Genomic DNA, 18,228 nt, shown 5'->3' with positions numbered 1-18,228 from the left:
AACATACAAATGGGAAATAACAGTCACTATATTTCAAGCACTCAGAAATTGGCAAGTCTTGAAAATGGGCTCCTGACATGAATGGCTGGTCTTGAAATTGGACGCCTTTTTTAAGCGCTTGAACCATGTTGACTGTCATTTCTATTTGTTTATTTTTTAAACGAATGAGGTTTTTAAACAAGTAATATGTGCCATGATGTATTTGGATTTTTTTACATGTTTTCTTCAGATTTTTAGACTGGTTTTGTTCTAATATGGGTTTCCTGTTCTAGCTGAAATCAATTATACACATTTGCTTCAATAGTAATGCCTTCACAGTTTCCCCCCCCCCTTACTTTTTTGCACTCTATGATGTTTCAACATAATTTGTATTACTGCAATGGTGAACTTTCTGTTGTTTAATGGCTTAGATAATAGAAATATGTGCATTTTAAATAACTATTCATTGAAAGGAACAAATTTTATTTTCTTATTTACAAAGTTCTTAAAATGATCAAAGATAAACTAATTATTCACTATGTAAGTCTGTCATTTCGTTTTACATATATGACATATTTTTTTGAGATCACAATCTGTAGCCTTTGAATTATATTCATCATAAAAGGTTTCTAGAGAACATAATTTATTCACTTCACATCCAGCAATTGCGATTGGTTTTTCATTATGCATAGTTAAAAATTTTAATTTACCTTTACAGTCATATAGAACAAAGGCTAAGTTAGTGTTGAACGGCACAACGTTACTTGTTCGCCATTTCCTGTTGTTAAGTGCACAGAAATCTTCAGCCGTTAGTTTTCGCTCATCTTTAAACATTCCTAAAGCTGCAAAAATTCTTGTCAATGCACCAGCATGAGAGAAGTGTAGAGCAACTTTATTCTTTTTTGTTTTCTCGTAAGATCTTAAATGAAAGATTAAATCATTAGTATAAATTTTGTCAAGTTTCTTATATATCTACATTCTAGAAACTATGGAACTCCATAGTTATCCTGTACATAGATAACTAGGAAGTTTTCATACAGTCAAGACGATTTTTTTTTCTAGTTAACAGCAGTATTTGTCGATGAACTTTGTAAGCAAATACCACTGCTCACTAGAAAATTTAAAAAAAATTGAACATGCATCTGTTTAATTCGTTTTCAGGCTGTGCCACGTTGCTACTAGAAATGGTAATTGTTTCAAAACATTGTTTTATAGTTTTTCCCTATTAGCGTTGTCAAACTTTGTAACTTAATTTTGAAACTTGATGAGGATAATCTAATTTCTTAATTAGAACACAGTAAACCATACATTTCTAACTCCTCCTGTTTTTTTTTTTTTTTTTATCTTTAATTGAATTTTCAAATCAGTTATTTTAAGAACACTGAATATTTACTAGAAATATTTTAATGCTACTTTTATTTGCAAGTATCTAAATGTTTTTTACCCCTCATCTTTTCTGTGTTTAAATAAATAACAAAAAACAGTTTTTTGTTTGATGGAAGAATTTAGACCCTATCTTAAATTTAAATTAAATTCAGAGGTTAAGAACATGTTTTTTTTTCCTTAGATGTAAACAAGTGAGTTTCTTTTAAATGCAATATTAACCCCGTCATCTTGCTTTTAGCCAAGGTACCTAAACGTTTACTCAGTGACAGATTTTTTTTGCCTAATTTTAGTGTTGTAGGTAAAATAAGGCTCTTGGATCAAAAATTTACATTACTACCTCTAAATGCCAAATGTGTTATTTAACATACTGAGTCTTTGCTATGTCTAAAACATCCATTCACCTGTTGTTTTTTCTATCAGAAAATTAATTTTCCCTCTTAATATTCAATGAGAATGTTGCCTCAATGATCAGAAATTTTTATGCTAACTTGCCCGAATCCAAAAAAAACTTAGTATTATGTAAAATTAGTTCTTGTTCTTGATACTCATGTGGAATATGCTAAAATTGTTTAAAAAAAATTTTGATGGCTATTTATTTTTGTTATATTTTAACTGTTCACAATTTTTTTTATGAGAATTCATATCATTAGGGAACTTTTTTTTTCTTCTTACATGAGATTTTTTAACAGATCTTTGATACTTTTTTATCTCTGATTTCAAATCTGAAATCTGTTTCTCTCCTTCTAAGCCATGACATTTTCAGTTTTTTTTTTTTTTTTTTCAGATGTACAATTTTAAAAATGTTATGTATAACAGAGGATTGCATAAGTGTTGTGACATACTTCTAGGGGATTTAGAACATCAGGATTAAATTTGCTTATGAATCTATGCCCAGAAATGTTCTCATATGCCAATAAGCCACCTATTATAGACTGTTTCTTCACATGCTCCTGAATAAGTTATATTAGAAAAACATACCTAGTCGCATATGGCAGCATTTCGGAGCATGGGTTCCTATGCAAATTAAAATCTGATCATGTGCTCTAACTCCTAGAAGTAAGTTTCAACATTTACACTACCTTTTACATTACATTTATATACTGATAACATTTTTAAGCTTGTATATTTCGACAAAAAATGTCATTTTTTTAAAAATCTGTAGCTTTAAGAGCAAAACTAATTTCAGATTTGAAATCTCTATACCTGAATTAGGCAAGATCTAGTATTTGTATAAATGAAACTAAAAATTTATTCCGCAATGTAATTTTTGATTTTATAATTCATAAACCTAACTTGGAAAGAACAATGGAGTATACTCAGACATGATGACTATCAAATAGTATCTGTTGACCCCAAAACCCAAGGTTTAATTAATAGACTAGTTATTGCTCATTCTTTTTATTTTCTTAAACATTTATTCAGAACATATTCTGCACCTAGTTGTTCTCTATGTCGATTCTTCATTATTATTAAACGTTCTACCCAACTGTAAACAATACCAACATTTCAGGAACAAACTCTTTAACAGCTTTTATCCTAACCTTAAATCCATGCTTGCCTATGCATCACAATCTTATTTATTAGGTTTATCAAAACAATAAGACTGTATTCATTACTGTAAAAAAAATAAGTGCAACGTTTTTACCTAGTAGTTGGCACAGTATTGAAAATTAATATTTTCAAAAAGAAAACATACCTGAATAAGTCAATTATATATTTTATTAATGGACAGGCTTGCTCGTAATTCACATCATTCCCATAGGATCTTTTGTAATAGTCTTCAATATCATCAGCGTATTCCATGACTTTTATGTCGTCATTCGAAAACAAAGAACACCAAGCATCACTGATGTTCAAAGCATGCCCAAATGTACAAGCCACATACATATGTGTGATGTCCTCTAACAAAAAAAAATATATTGTTAGAAAAAATGTGTCACCATCTAATGTATCTACTTTTAGGACACTGAAACTATTCATACTAAACAGAAGTTTATTACAAACATAACTCATACAATGATTCTCTTAACTTTTGCACAGCAAAATAGAGTAATTTTATATAAACTTTATGTTCTTAGTTCTTTTAAAAAAAAAATTTTTTTTTCAATATTTGCCCTTCCTGAAATTCTTTAGTAACCTTATTTTGTATTATTTAAGAAATATTTTAAAATTTATTTTTTTCCCTGTGAAATAAATGTTTTTATTTTGTTATTTTTTATTAAATATAATAAAATAATTATAATTGAAGATAATGCCTAATATAAAATACTGTTACTTATTTATTAGAAAGGTAAACTAAAAAAATACTTCAAAGGAAATATGAATAAAAAATTGAAATTAAATAGAAATTTAATATTTACTGTCTGTTGTAGTAAAACACAATTTGATCAAAAACAATTAGAGACTTATTTACTTTAAAAAATTGTGTCCATCATGGACCCCACTTCGCTATTTGTAACTGGTAAACTTTGCCTTGCGAGGGATAAGAGGTAAAACCTTATTATCTTGTCTGGAAAATGCTAGAAAGTAATTGAATATTGATTGGTAGTAAACTTGAAAATTAAAATTTTCAGTTAGTAGCCATTGGCCAGTAGGTTAAAATTAATTACTTAGTATCTATTTTTTCCTCAAACCTAATGAGTTGGTGACTGATATTAATAGGTTCTTTTCAACTAATAGCCACTTCTTACAAATTTTTTTTTTGTTGGACAAAATTATACATTTAAAAAAGAAAAAACGATGAAAAAAGTAGTTGTTTATGCCAATTTTTTTTTTTTTGTTGTTGACTCATCATGTTGCAAGTGTTTATTTTTAGGTCTAAATGTTGTGATCAATAATTATCCAATAATAAAATACTAAGTGGTAATGTTAATAATTTCGGAATTCTCCTTCAAAATGTTAGCTATTAAAATATAATTTAAATGAAATTTAAATTACTCCATGAGCTTCGTCAATTGATGAAACAAAACACAACTATGATATTAGTGAGCATAATTTATTTTAGTTTAATATGTTCTAATTATATTTAGAAACCACAAATGTCTACCAATAATAAGTTCAAACATTTGTTAAGCTTGAAAAACAAGTTTTAAAAATTATCTTCCACGATATTACCAGTTATTGTAGTATAATTTTTTTTTTCTACAAAAAAAATGTTCTGTTTTCGTCACCTATATCGCCGCCACTGATAAAAGTAGAAGGAAAAAAATATCAATAGAATATTTAGTACACAATACCACTTGAGACACTGAAACCAATCCTCTTTGAAATGCTGTCGAGGGCTTTTTGCATCAAGGTGCCATTCACATATTCTTCTACTTCTTTTACGTCAAATTGGGGATTATCGCATTTTTTCTAAAAGTTTTAAAAAAAAACATATACCATATGCAATATGTCTTAAAATATCTATATATATTCAGTATTCTTGCACACAAAAAAATTCACATTAGAGGTTGCAAAAATTAACTAAAAAAGGACAAAATCAGTTCATTAGAAGCGTAAAAAAAATCACTAGTTTACTTGTGAAAAGTGAAACCATTCCAGTCTCATTCGACTAATGAACTGATTTAAATTATTTTAATCGCTCATTTGCTCTTTCAAATTTCAATCTTAGGTAAGAGTTTGAAAACATTTTCTTTAGTTTCTCTGTTAAGTAATAATTTACAATGTGCATAGTTACATTACCTCAATTTTTACAAGGATTTTAAAAATATAATTTATAGGTCAGAGCCGTCCCTAGCATTATAGCGGCCATCCGCAACACCTCCTAGAAAAGAGTAGGCCTCTGCACGGGTTACCATAAATATCCTTTAGTAGTCCGAACGTAATGACTTATTTCGTATTTTCAACCACTGCGCTGCTTAGTACCCCGAACGTAATGACATCTTTCTTATTTTTCACCAACTGCGCCGTTAACTTCATCACATCGGACTACTAATTTGATCCTGGCTGAGGCCTTCCTCATTCTAGGAGGTGTTGCCCTGCGTAAGCCAAAAATCTATTAGTTGCATTTTCAAACTTTTTTTTTCTGCTACTCTACCCCTCATATTTTGATGTTCAAAATCCAAATCCATCGGGAAAAAAGTATCTTTACGAAGAGAAAATACATTTTCCTGTCTGATTTCTTTAAATTAATAATTAATTAGCATTGTTTCATTTTAACTCTTTGAACCATTAAGATTGAACTTGAACCACTACTTATTCAAAGCATATCCCCCTCACCGCTCATAATATCATCAATAAAAATTTCAAAGCATATCAATAAAATGAAGTCATATTTCCCTTACCATAATTTTTTTACAGTCTTTATGAAATTGAAGAAGAGTGTCATTTGCTTTTCCATTGAAATTTATTTTTTCGTCTGTAAAGAAAAGAACTTAATATTAATTTCAATATTCATGGAAATTTATAATGTTTCACAAACACTAGTCTAGTAAATTTCAAAAAAGTGAAGTTTTTAAAAAATAAAATACAATTTTTACTATCATACCTCTATAAATTTGTAACGAATGTCTAAATTTTTCGTAATTTTTTATTTTATTTGGAGAATGATGTCTTGGTTCTCAAATTTAGTCTAGCATTATATATGAATTTTACCTTATTCAGTTTTAGAAAATATTAACATAATGCGTAAGAATTAAAATTGAAGCAAAAACTCATTTTAAGATCATTTATGAATCAACATAAAAGTGAAAAACTCGTAATTAACTCTCTATGATACATCATCATCATTGGAGCAACAGCTCAGAGGGGGCCCTGGCATTCTCTTCCATTCTGATCTGTTCTCAGCAACGGTTCTCCAGTTCTTACAGTCCAATACAAGAAACTACTTATTTACAAAATCTCTGTTTGGATCGTCCCCTTTTGTCGATTCCCAAATAGCTTGGCCATAAACATTCATTTAGATCTACATTCATCCATAGACCGCATATTAGATGACCAACCCTTTTATCCTTTGAATTTTTATATAATTGGTAATGTTATATTCATTATAAAGTTCATGGAGGAATCTCCTCCATTCGCGAATCGCAATTCTCGAATACACCATCTGGGGAGAAGACAACTTCCATGTTTGACCCTTCTCAGTTGTATAGGAATGTACTACGATATTTTCCCTTTTCTTAATATTTTCGCTCTTAACTGTCGCAAATATTTTTTTTTTTAATTTCCACGACACTTTCTGTTCAATGTAGTTTTCAGTTCCATAGTTTCCTAACTTAAAAGTTTTTAATCTGTTTGAAAATCAAAAGAGAAATCGACGTACTTCCTTCTCCTATAATTCCCTACACTCTAATGACGAAAGCATACGAAGTCTTGCCATTGGTAGAGGTCTTCTGCTCTGTGCCAACTATAGCCTATTTCGATTCCCAATAGTCCGTTAATCCGGAACCACCGAAAATACTTCGGAGGATTTTTCTTTCCAGTGAACCTAATGCACATTTGTCTTTTGAGGTCATAGCCCACAATTCCCAGGCATATTTAAGTACAGATCTTATAAATATTTTAAATAATAGAATCTTCGTACTAAATCTAAAGACACTAGACCTCAGGAGAGAAAAAAACAGCGGTTGGCGGCAATTATCCTTGGATCTCTGACCCTACCTCATTTTTAGTGTTAGCCTCTGATCCCAGGTATATGATCCAGGTATTCCACTTTATTAACTCACTATGATTAGTGGTTCAAATAAATGTTATGATAATGCAAGAAGTATTTTTCTCCTTAAAGTCAAATAAATATTTAAGACAGGACTGTTTTTAGTTGAAATAAAATGGGAAATATCGGCATTTTTCAAATCCATAACTTAAATCCACTTACAATCTTTTTCTGTGATTAATCCTCGTGTAAAGTTTTCTGCTGTGTCTTGTGTCCTGGATCTAGTTGTATATGCAATTTCAAAAACTTCTGGGGAATAATTCATACCTAAAATTTGAGGAAACCTTTTTCTCAACCTTTCACCTGAAACACAGTATTAGAAAAGTAAAAGAATAGTTTTCACTGCAGAGATTTAATATTTAAAAATGCTAGGTTAAATATACATGTTTGGATGTGGAATATATATAAAATTGTCGCAGCAATAAATATCGGCAACCCAATGCATTTCTTACATTGTGCACATGAACCCAAACATNTCTTTTTAAAGTTAGGAGTACCTTTCTTTTTTCTCTTACTTTATGCATTACACTTTTTCCTTGTACTTCGGGTTCGATAAAACATCGATATCGAACTACACTTTTTGGTCAATCCAGAAAACCGGGAAATTCAGATATCCGGGATAGCGATGGTCCCGAGCATCCCGGATAATTGGTTCTCTACTGTAATATAATATAGTTACCAAGTTCTTCCGCCTCAGCTGCACCTGTTGCTGAAAGCTGATTTTGATCTCCTTTTGTCATTGTTGGTGACCAAGCTCTTAGTTTGTTGACGTCATCTTCACACAATTTTGCTAAAATAAACAAAGATTCTACTAAATTCAAAATCATTTAGAAGTTTGTGGGGTATTGGATTTTATGCGAAGCATACGGATATGATGAGCCTAAATATAAACAAAGAATACTTAACAGTAGACAATAGTAAAACATGTTCTAAAATTCCAATTAACTAATTTAATATTTTTTATCGCAAAAAATTTTGCGATGAACTTTGAGCATATTTTTTAAACTGAAAATTAAGCATTCTTTGCAAATTTTTAAAGCAAAACTGGCACTTGTAACTCCGAACAATCAATCAAACCAAATAACCAATTGTAAAATTGAATGAAAATTTTTTCTAAGAATCAATTAACATTTATAGCTATAAAAGAACATTTAAGTAATACTGGCGACACATGTTAACGGTATATTTTTCCTTTACTTCGACATGAGATCATTTTTAATTGCACCATCTCTAGTTTTATCTGAAATCAAAATAAAGTGTGAGGGATTCTAAATTTTTAAGGCGAAACTCTCACTTGTAACTCCAAACAATCAATTGCAAAATTTTCTGTAAGAATCAATTAATATTTATAGCTATATAAGAACATTTAACTAATACTGTCATTAGTTAAATGTAGTAAATTGCGGTATATTTTTCCTTCAGTTTGGCATGAGATCATTTTTAATTGCACAATATCTAGTTTCATCTGAAATTAAAATAAAAAGTGAGGGATTTTAGTAGAATATCCTATAATGATCTAAATATTGCCACCGAATAGTTGACCTTCAAAAAGATTAGGAAAGAAAAAAAAGTCATTAAAACATCTACATTGTCAAAACTCATCTGCCTAATAAACGATTACTTAAAAAAGATTTTAAAAATTGTATAAATTTTTCTAACATTAAATCACTATCACTTCAATTTACGAAATATGCAAACCAATAGACTTCATGACTTTCATTTATTTATAATTGGCTGCTGACAAGTTCTTTTAACAAAAAGAAAGGAAATAATGATGGAAATTTATCTAGATGTAGGGAAATAAAATAGTAATTAAAGTTGTCGGGTCTTTTTTAAATTACATAATCGGAAATACATATGCTGTATTCAATTTTTTTTAAAAACTGATTTTGAAATTGATTTCAGACATGCCACTATGTGAGAAAATATAAACCCATTCTTTTAAAGCAGGATTCTCCAAACTTTTTTGTTCATACGAGTATCAAAAATTTGTACAATTCTCTTTTCGACCCCCCTCATCCCACTCTTAAAAAAAACTTGCGGATTTTCTACAGGATTTATTCTATTTTAGCTAGACAAATTTTTCGCATAAATTAATGAGAAAGATGTGCTTTATGACTGCCTTCTAGATAAGCAATGATTATTTCGAAATTTGTTAGTTTCAGTATTAAATTGCTCAGCATTCAATATATTTCTCTGCTTTGTTACAATAGAATCAAAATGAAGCCATATTCAACTATATATGAGCTTGAGTATGTTATTTAAAAAGAGAAAATGCCACCCTAAAAAATTTTGGATATTTTTGCGTGGTCATTAAATTTGTCCAAAATTTACTCATAGTAAAATTATGAAAAGCATCTTTGCTTCAAGGTCTACTACTAATTCAATGAATTAGTTCATTTTGGAAATGACTGTAGATATTCTCAGTAGCGAAAGAGGAGCGATAATCCATTATGCGATATCCATATTTTCAATATTTCAAAAGCGTAGTTTCCAATCATTGCTGAATTTTCAAAATCTTTGTGATTGAATAGCATCGACCTCCTAGACCAGGGATGGGCAAACTTTTTTGGTCGTGGGCAAAAAATCTAGAAAAAAAAGTTTGGTGGGCCTAGTAAAAATTTCTAAAATAAAATAAAGTCAATTTATCACTGAACGCATGGCACTCTACATAAACTTTGCGTTTTTTAGTTGACATTTTGGGGTTAAAAAATTTTACAAATAACTCAAAAAAGCAGTAGCTATTTTATACATTTAATAATTTCACCATTATTTACAATGACGTTGTATGTGTGCTATTTTTCCATACGCAGTAAATAATGTTAGAACTCGCGCCGGCAGAAAAATCCGCTCATTGGAACTTGTAAAATAGACAAGTGAAGTATTTCACCTGTCTTAGATTCCATATGTCTGCTCCTCGGGAAAGACAAACACTAGTTGGAGCTAATCTACGGCTATTCTATGAAAAACTTCTGCTTTCAACATTTTACCAATTGAAGCTGTCTATGTTAACTATTTCCATCAATTTATGTTTTGTTGAACAAAAATAGAGAAAGTGAAAAGGTCATCAGTACTTTGTTAAAAAAAAAAAGAAAGAACAAAAATAGCTTTAAACAAAGTAGACAAGAAAATGGAGGTATAATGCATATTGTTTATATTCGCCACGGATCGGTAAGTTAAAATTCTGTCCGCGGGCCGGATAAAACCTTCCGGCGAGCCACAGTTGGCCCGCGGGCCGTAGTTTGCCCATCCCTGTCCTAGACCGAATAGTCCTCTAATTATGCTGTATCGACCCCTAGGGGCACTTCGGTGACCCCTGATTTAAAGTAATAAAAACTTATATCCCGTAAACAGTATTTCTATTTTAGTACGTTATGTAATGTTACCTTCTTATAATAATACCATAAATGTAATATTACCTTCTCCTTTTTCATACGCTGCTATGATCTTTTCTTTCAAACTTGGTAAATGTTCATTTATGTACAAGATGTATTCTTTATCAGGATATCTAGTTGCATGTCTGCTTAACAGGTAGAATACTTTTGGAACACAACCTACAATAAATACATATAACTATTTTTAAAATTGTAACGTTTTTGCTGAGTTAGAGATCTTTTTATTGGTTTAGAGATCTTTTTATTGGTATTGGTAATTACAACATAATTTTTCTAATAATTAACAGTTGTTCTTGCTGACATTCTTAAATCTCTATTTTTCTAAACACAAGATTGCTTAAATGCAATGCAAATTAGAATTGACAAAAATCCTTTTTATTAGTAAAAAGCCCTTGGTAAACTATAATAAGTAACTTGAAAAAATAATATTTTTTGCCAGCTTTCCTAGTCACATTAGCCTCCAAAAGTTAAGATATGACTTGTTGCTTGTATCGAATTTGAAAAGGAACAGTAAAACAAAAGATTTCGAGGATCCTGTACAAAAAGAAAGTTTTAATTTTGAGGAAATCTTCTCTGCTGAAGTAAGATATATTGGCTTAGTTATAATAACTTTTAAAACAGTCAAACCGATTGGATAAAGCTGAGGCAAATTATTTTGTTGTAAAAATGTTACAATTTATTTAGTTGTTTTGTCGATTGGTGAATCTCGACTGAAAATTTTGAGTTCTTACGAAAAATCCTCCCACCAACTTAGTTATACTTTGCGAGGTTTTGAGCACAACAATTTACTGGAAGAAAATGGGTTTCTTAGGATTGCCTTAGATTTTCTCCGATTTGTTGAATGTGTTTTGTTATTTATGCTTTCCAATTTTTTTAAGAATGAACAACTTTAACCATTTAGTTCTATTATAATTATTTTTAATTTTATTTTCAAATTTTTTAGAAGTTCCAAAGCCAAAAATAAATTTTTTTTAAAAATATCGTAGTTTTTTTTAAAAATTATTCTAAAAGCTCTTCCTCTCTGACGTCGGACCTAGACAAATGCCTTCATCCTCATAATTTTTAGCTCTTCGTTTTCTAGTGCGGGCCCCTTACATTATTACAAAGCTGCTCATCTTCAGAGACCACTCTTTAACTAACGTCCAAATGAATAGAAAAGATCACTTAAGAAGTTACTGCTTTTATTTCTGAATACTAAAATATATTACCTAAAACTACTATTTCACATTTTCTATTTATTCAATTTTTCTGAACCTACAGAGGTGTGGTGCCTAGAAACTTCACAAGCATATTTTACTCATAAATTATAGAAAACATATTTAAATCTAAAATATTTTTTTCTGAAACAGTACTTTCATGAAGAAAAAAATATATCAAATAATTATTGAATTATTGACAGCCTCAGCATCAAGCCAGCCCTGATCCTGCAAGAGTTCTAAAAATTATGCTAACTTCAAATGGCTGTTCGATACGATTTCCGCACTTCGCTCGCATCGACCACAGTGCTGACGTAAAATACCCTACGGTGGTAGACGGATCATGGGTCCCCTTGTCGTGAGGTCAACCGTAGGAGGTCGTGTTTTTCCTCTGCATGTAACGCAAATGCGGGTTAGTTCCTACAAAAAGTCCTCCACGGAAACAAATTTCTCCCATTACTTGATCCAAGAGTTCTATTGTCTTCTGGATTAGGTTCAAAATTACAAGGCTACGAAATTGAATATTGGTAGTCGTAAATTGAAGATTGGGTCGGCTATTCAACGACTCTTATAATATATCAACGGTCGGCAGAACGAGTTCGATTAAAAATGTAGGCGGCATTTTCGGAACTGTTTTGGAGTTGACAGATTCTTGCTGTGTTTCCTGGAGGGTTATGGTGAATCTGTTGCGGGAAAAGATAAGGCAAAGTTTGGTTTTAAAATGTGAACTACCCGTTAAGGGATGAAAGAATGAAGAAGTTAAAATTATATCTAATGACTAAAGAATTATCTAACTTAATTAGCTCTGATGTTATCGTAGATATCGAACGATCGCAGGGACGGATGTCTTTCCTTTCGAATTGAATCTTTTTTTTATTATATTATATTATATATTATATATTTTTTGTTTACTTATTTATTATTTATGGATTATTTTTAACGATGTATCGTTTAAGCAAAAACAATTAAACTTAGACGTTATTACTTAAAATGTGGGAGCGAAAATTTATCATCATCACTACATTTTTACATTTGAAAGGTTTAATTTTATATTTATTTCTTTTAATTACTTTTATTTAAGGCTAATTAATGCGAAACAATTATTTAAAATGTCACCGTGAAAAATTATTGCAATCCTTAGTTATTAAAAAAATATTTAGGCTGCTGGTAATTTAATTTCTTGCAACTTGCAAATTTAAAATGAGTAAAATGTACTTATTAAATTATTTTATGACAAATTTTTTTTAATAATTTTATTCAGTTTAGCTATAACTGTTAACAGTAGAATGATTTTTTACCACGTTTATATAAACTTGCCTTCGTGTATGTCTGTCCGGGTGGAATTTTGTAATCGATTTTAAACTAACTTCCCGACTAGCTACAAACTTCAAATTTAGCACACAGTTCAGAATTGGATGACAATGCATGAAAATGAAGAGAAAAAAGACATGCAAAGTAAAATAAAATTAAAATTTAAAAAAAAAATTATTTTCGAGATTGTCTTTTGTTGTCGATTCCATTATTTCAAATTATTACGTGTCAGGTGAAAAGATTTTTGTTGTCGGAGTATTTTTATTGGCTGAAAAATCACGTGGTAGGATCCAGTTTTTCCTCATTCATTTCCAGATTGTTTTGGTTGTCATCAGCATAAAACTAATGAAAGTCGTAAAGGTATTGTTTTTCTATAAAGATTTTTGTATCCCTAATTTAAAATGAAAGTTCTATTATTTTAGTAGTGGTCTTGTAGTAGTCTTGACTACTCTTGACTAAGAAAAATAATCTAAATAAAAATATATATTTTTAAAAACCACGTTTTTTGTAGTGAAGAATAATAATTAAAAAATAATAATTTTTTAAAAATATAAAATAAAAATTAAAAAAATCATAGTTTAAAATAAAAAAATTCAAAATAAAAAGTAATATTTTTAAAAACCACGTTTTAGTAGTGGAGAATAATAATTAAGAAAAAAATTGAAAAACGAAAAACGTGGGGCGCATGAAATACATAACAGTACACATACACATACATATACACATTTTCTTACTCATACACATGCACAGACACATATACATCCACATACATATGCATATACACAAACATATTCCACATCCACATTCAGATACAATTTCAGATATACATACACATATTCTCATGAGCACACATACACACACTAATATAACATTACTGTTATGTATTTCATGCGCCCCACGTTTCTCGTTTTTCAAAAAAATTTTTATTTATTATTCTCCACTACAAAAACGTGGTTTTTAAAAACATCATTTTTTATTTTGAATTTTTTCTATTTTTTTTTTACGTTTAACTTAGTTTAATTTTTGAATCAAGTTTAAATTTATTACTTTGTAAATTTTCGTTTTTTATACACTTTGACTTTTTCTACAAAAAGAAAAAAATTAATCGCAGTAAAATTTCAAATTAGTGCTTTGGAGTCAACCAATTTTTTTTTCTTTTTCTTTTTTGTTTTTTTTTATTGAGAGATTTGTAGCGTTCTCCCTATGATTCTTTTCTTTTCAAAGAACTTCAAAAATGATTTTCTGTGTCAAAAGAAGAAATTCCCATTTCTTCTTTTGTCAGAAAGATATAAAAGCTGGTTAGTTGAATACGTGTAAGAGAAAATGAGAAAGCGACGCTATACTATGTTGCAAGTCAAGAAAAAACCATTAGCCATATGAAAAGAGCCAGTTTACATCTAAGTGCTCGCCAAATGAATGCCAAGCTAAGCTTCCAAAGCGAACGTATATCAATATCGCCAACTCTTGAAACAGTCTCCTCTTAGCTTACTTTCTTATTAATAATAATAATAGTTATTAACAACAATAATCATTTAACAACCAATAAAAATGATATCTAAAAATCGTAACAAATATGACTTTCTGTCCGCGTTTAAAGAAACTGATGAAAGAAAAATAAATATAGCTTCGTGCAAACGATTTTCTACTACAGCGAAGCAAAAGTTATAAGTTCTTTATCTCGCATTTGATTTGTTAAGAGCATATCAGCATGGGAGGTGCCATTCAAACAAGTAAAATTAATAATAACTAGATAAGTAAAATTTAAAGGTAAAATATATGAATGATTAAAATAAAAAAATATGGCAAAGAAATATTTGAAAAAATTTAAATGATAAATAAAACAGTTGTAGAAATTACAGATGTTAAAAACACATAAATTACACCCTGTTACAAAAGCGTCAAGCGATAGTTGACAAGTCCAGTTGTTTGAGTTTGCCATAATGTGTATAAAAACTTTTGAGGCCAAATTTTCATACTATTCTCCAATTTTCACAGAACCCCATATAACGGCCTTGCACTTAGGGTAATTTTCAAGAAAACTACCTAAATAGTGCTGAGTTTTACATGCTTAATCATAATCATTTTATTGTATTTACATTTAACCAAAAATGTATACAGGCGCAAGGCAAAGAGTCGTTGTCCCTATAATTTTGACAGGTTCGAGAAGAAAAAAAAATCATTGATCATGCGATTCATGATGATTGTATGTCGTGGTTCAGCCTAATAAAGTAATCAGATCAGCTCATAAATAATTCTCAGTGGTCACCATCCAGACTTCTATAAATCAATTCTTTCAGTTTCCTTGAATACATATTCGAAAAACAAATATTTCCAATTTCGTCAAATACGTAATCAAATGACGTTTTTCAAGCCTACTTGAAAAACTATCTGATACCCTTACTAGAGAGAGAGATAAAAAAAATAAAAAAATACAAAATAAAAATTAAAATATAACAACTCGAAACCTATTACGAATTCGAGTTATCTTTGAAGTGACGTCGTTGCTCAAAATCGGCAGGATTGAGAATGGATAAATAAAACGTTGTAATGTTGAAATATAAAATAAACTAACGTGATATAATAGTTGTTTTTTATAATACTTTCTTGTTAGCTTTAAGAATATTACACATGGCACCTCAAAAACCATTCATAAATTATCAATTATATTGAAATTAAATAATCGTAAAATAATAAAAATATTTTTATATTATGGAAAAACGAATCCTATTTTATATGCATGAAAATTACGATCATTGCTTTCAAAATTCATTTATTTCAGAAATTTGGAAAAATATTACATACCACTTGGATTATTTATTTTTTTAATTGTTACTAAAGTTCATCATATTTATATATTCTGTGTAGTCTGTAAAAATAAGTAAATAAAAGAAGTGAGGAGAATTTTAGATATTTTAAGCTTTAAGCTGAGGGAGATATTTTAAGCTTTTGCTTCTCCCTCAAATAGAAATGGTTTTGTTTTTAATGGCTACCGGGGCCGGTACCCCCTGAAGACGTCGGCTTCGGTGGTCATATTTTTATTTTATTTCATTTGTTTTGTATTAAATAAAAGAAGATAATAAAGATAGAAATCTTAATGCTTCTAATGGCTAATATGCTTGTTAATTAGCGCAAAAGATAGTCTAGGTAATTAAGTCGGAAAAACTTTTTTTGTCTGAGTAAATATATCCATTTTTGGGATTTTTGACATTCTAAATAATGGTAGTCACTATCTTAAAGGTATTTATAGTTAATTAATTTCTAATAATTTTGTCCGTTTGTTCCATTTAACTTTATTTTTACTACTTGTACTCTTCTTCATTTAAATATATTTGTACCTGTTTATAAAACACGAGTTTATATTTTTTAATTTTTTTATTTTATAACCGTCGTTGAACAGCCGACCCAATTTTTGATCGGCTGTTCAACGACTATTAATGTTCAACTCCGTAGCCTTGTAATTTTGAACCCAATCCAGAAGACAAGGCAACTTTTGGATCAAGTATTGGGAGAAATTTGCCTTCGTGGAAATTTTTTTCTACTGAGGATATTACACGTCAGCACTGTGATCGATGCAACTCAGATGCAGATTCGTATCGACCAGCCATCACTGGGATTCGAACCTGGTTTACCTCATTGGAAGGCGAACGTTCTATCCCCTACGCCTTCGCTGCTCTTTTATAAATTTTAACTTTTATTACTTACTAGCCGCCTGAGGCGACCAGTTGGCGATCACGAACTCTCATCTTCGCCGTTCCACCTTGTCTTCCGCCTTCGCGACTCCACATTAATTCTGCTGCATTCAACACCATTGATCTGAATCTATGGTATTGATATCTTAGAAACATATTAAAGGAATGAAATAAAAATCTTTCACGGATTCCCTGCTGTGAGATTTCCTCTTTATATTCCCCTACACTACACGAACTCACTACTTAACGGTCCCGCACTGACCCCGCTGCCTTCGGGAACATTTGCGTTTTCATTTATAGGAAGAGAAAGCATCAGTGCAAATTTTGTTTTAAAAGTATTTTAATTTCTACATAACTGTACATACACAAATTCTTTAATATGGATTTCGTCTGTTCATTGTTTCAGTCATTTATTATTTTGTCATTTTTTTTGTTTAGTGAGGTAATAAAAATCTCGTAAACAATTTTAAACGATAAAATTTAAAAAAATTTAGTTCCTGAGAAATGTAAGCTTAATAAAAGCGTTAATTTTTTTTTCTTCAGATTTTAACTATTAGGAAGACTTATCGTATTTTAAAATATTAAAAAAAAACAAGATAACTAACCTTCTAAATCATAAGATGTTGTATAATCTTCGTATACAGCAGGATAAGATGCTTTAGTGCCATAATTTCTGTAAGGAGTTGGATCAGCTGCGTAGCACGTTTTCTTGCCATCCAAATTCACGCACGTTTTATTGCCATCCAAATTCACGCACGTTTTATTGCCACAGGTGTCAGGAGGATTTGGATCGGACTCAGAAAAATGCCGCCCCAGAAGATACACCAGGACAACAAAAAATCCCTAAATTAAAATAATTGTGAAAATTGTTTAATTATGTCTCTATAAAACATAAAAAAAATAACAGCTTAAAACCGTTTTCAATGTTATTAGTGTATTCTTATTGGGCAGAAAAATCATGTAATGGGATTCTCATATGTATAAAAAAAAATTAACAGAGGACTAATTGTGAGACACGAAGTCAAGCATTCAGGGAGGTCAGTAAGCCGCTGGGTGACCACTTTTGCACAGCCTGTGAAGGGACTGAAGGTGTGCGGTATTGGCCCTCTTTAAACTGCTCTACCGTAAATTGCTAGACATCGAGCGCAGATCGTCGGACTACTATCCCCTCTGCTGAAGATAAAAGTGATGGAGTGTCTTCGGATCATCCTCTGGGATGTTTTCCAGGTCGTCGCCAGTAGCCCATTGCTCACCTCTAGTACAACGTAAATAAAATATTATTGATACTACTAAAAAAAGTACGAAAAATCTTTGTTAAAAAAAATTTAAAAATATTATGTTAATTTTATATAAATTATTTATTAATATCTTATTTAAATCATTATTTCAGAAATATTTGATGTTCTTTGTTGAAGTTATATTCAGCTACTAGACACTCCACTATGGAAGTGCCCTTTTTACGCCTGAATGTCTTGCCATCGATTTAGCAAAATCATCGGGAATTGGATGATATATTCAGATTCTAGAAGCTGATTAGAAGCTCTGAAAAACCGTATCATCGAACTGCATTTCACGATTTATATTACGATAACATAACACCTTACATAACATAACAACAT

The 18,228-nt window shown here is 30.2% G+C and overlaps 1 protein-coding gene across 3 annotated transcripts in view; it reads right to left on the bottom strand.

Moving 5' to 3' along the window:
* Positions 1-445: 445 nt before the first annotated feature.
* LOC107451713 (multiple inositol polyphosphate phosphatase 1) overlaps positions 446-18,228 on the bottom strand; it is a 34,050-nt gene continuing 16,267 nt past the window's right edge. For all 3 annotated transcript variants that reach the window (XM_043053750.2, XM_071184270.1, XM_043053745.2), the window contains exons 2-9: positions 17,215-17,452; positions 10,438-10,572; positions 7,698-7,808; positions 7,181-7,321; positions 5,652-5,725; positions 4,602-4,719; positions 3,062-3,266; positions 446-898 (exon numbers count right to left, since the gene is read on the bottom strand). In XM_043053750.2, coding sequence (XP_042909684.1) covers positions 529-898; positions 3,062-3,266; positions 4,602-4,719; positions 5,652-5,725; positions 7,181-7,321; positions 7,698-7,808; positions 10,438-10,572; positions 17,215-17,452 — 1,392 coding nt within the window. In that variant the 3' untranslated portion in view covers positions 446-528. The remainder of the gene's footprint in view (positions 899-3,061; positions 3,267-4,601; positions 4,720-5,651; positions 5,726-7,180; positions 7,322-7,697; positions 7,809-10,437; positions 10,573-17,214; positions 17,453-18,228) is intronic.

This window comes from Parasteatoda tepidariorum, chromosome 8 (assembly GCF_043381705.1).
Source record: "Parasteatoda tepidariorum isolate YZ-2023 chromosome 8, CAS_Ptep_4.0, whole genome shotgun sequence".
Lineage (NCBI taxonomy): Eukaryota > Metazoa > Arthropoda > Arachnida > Araneae > Theridiidae > Parasteatoda > Parasteatoda tepidariorum.
This window is presented reverse-complemented; position numbering and strand designations above follow the sequence as displayed.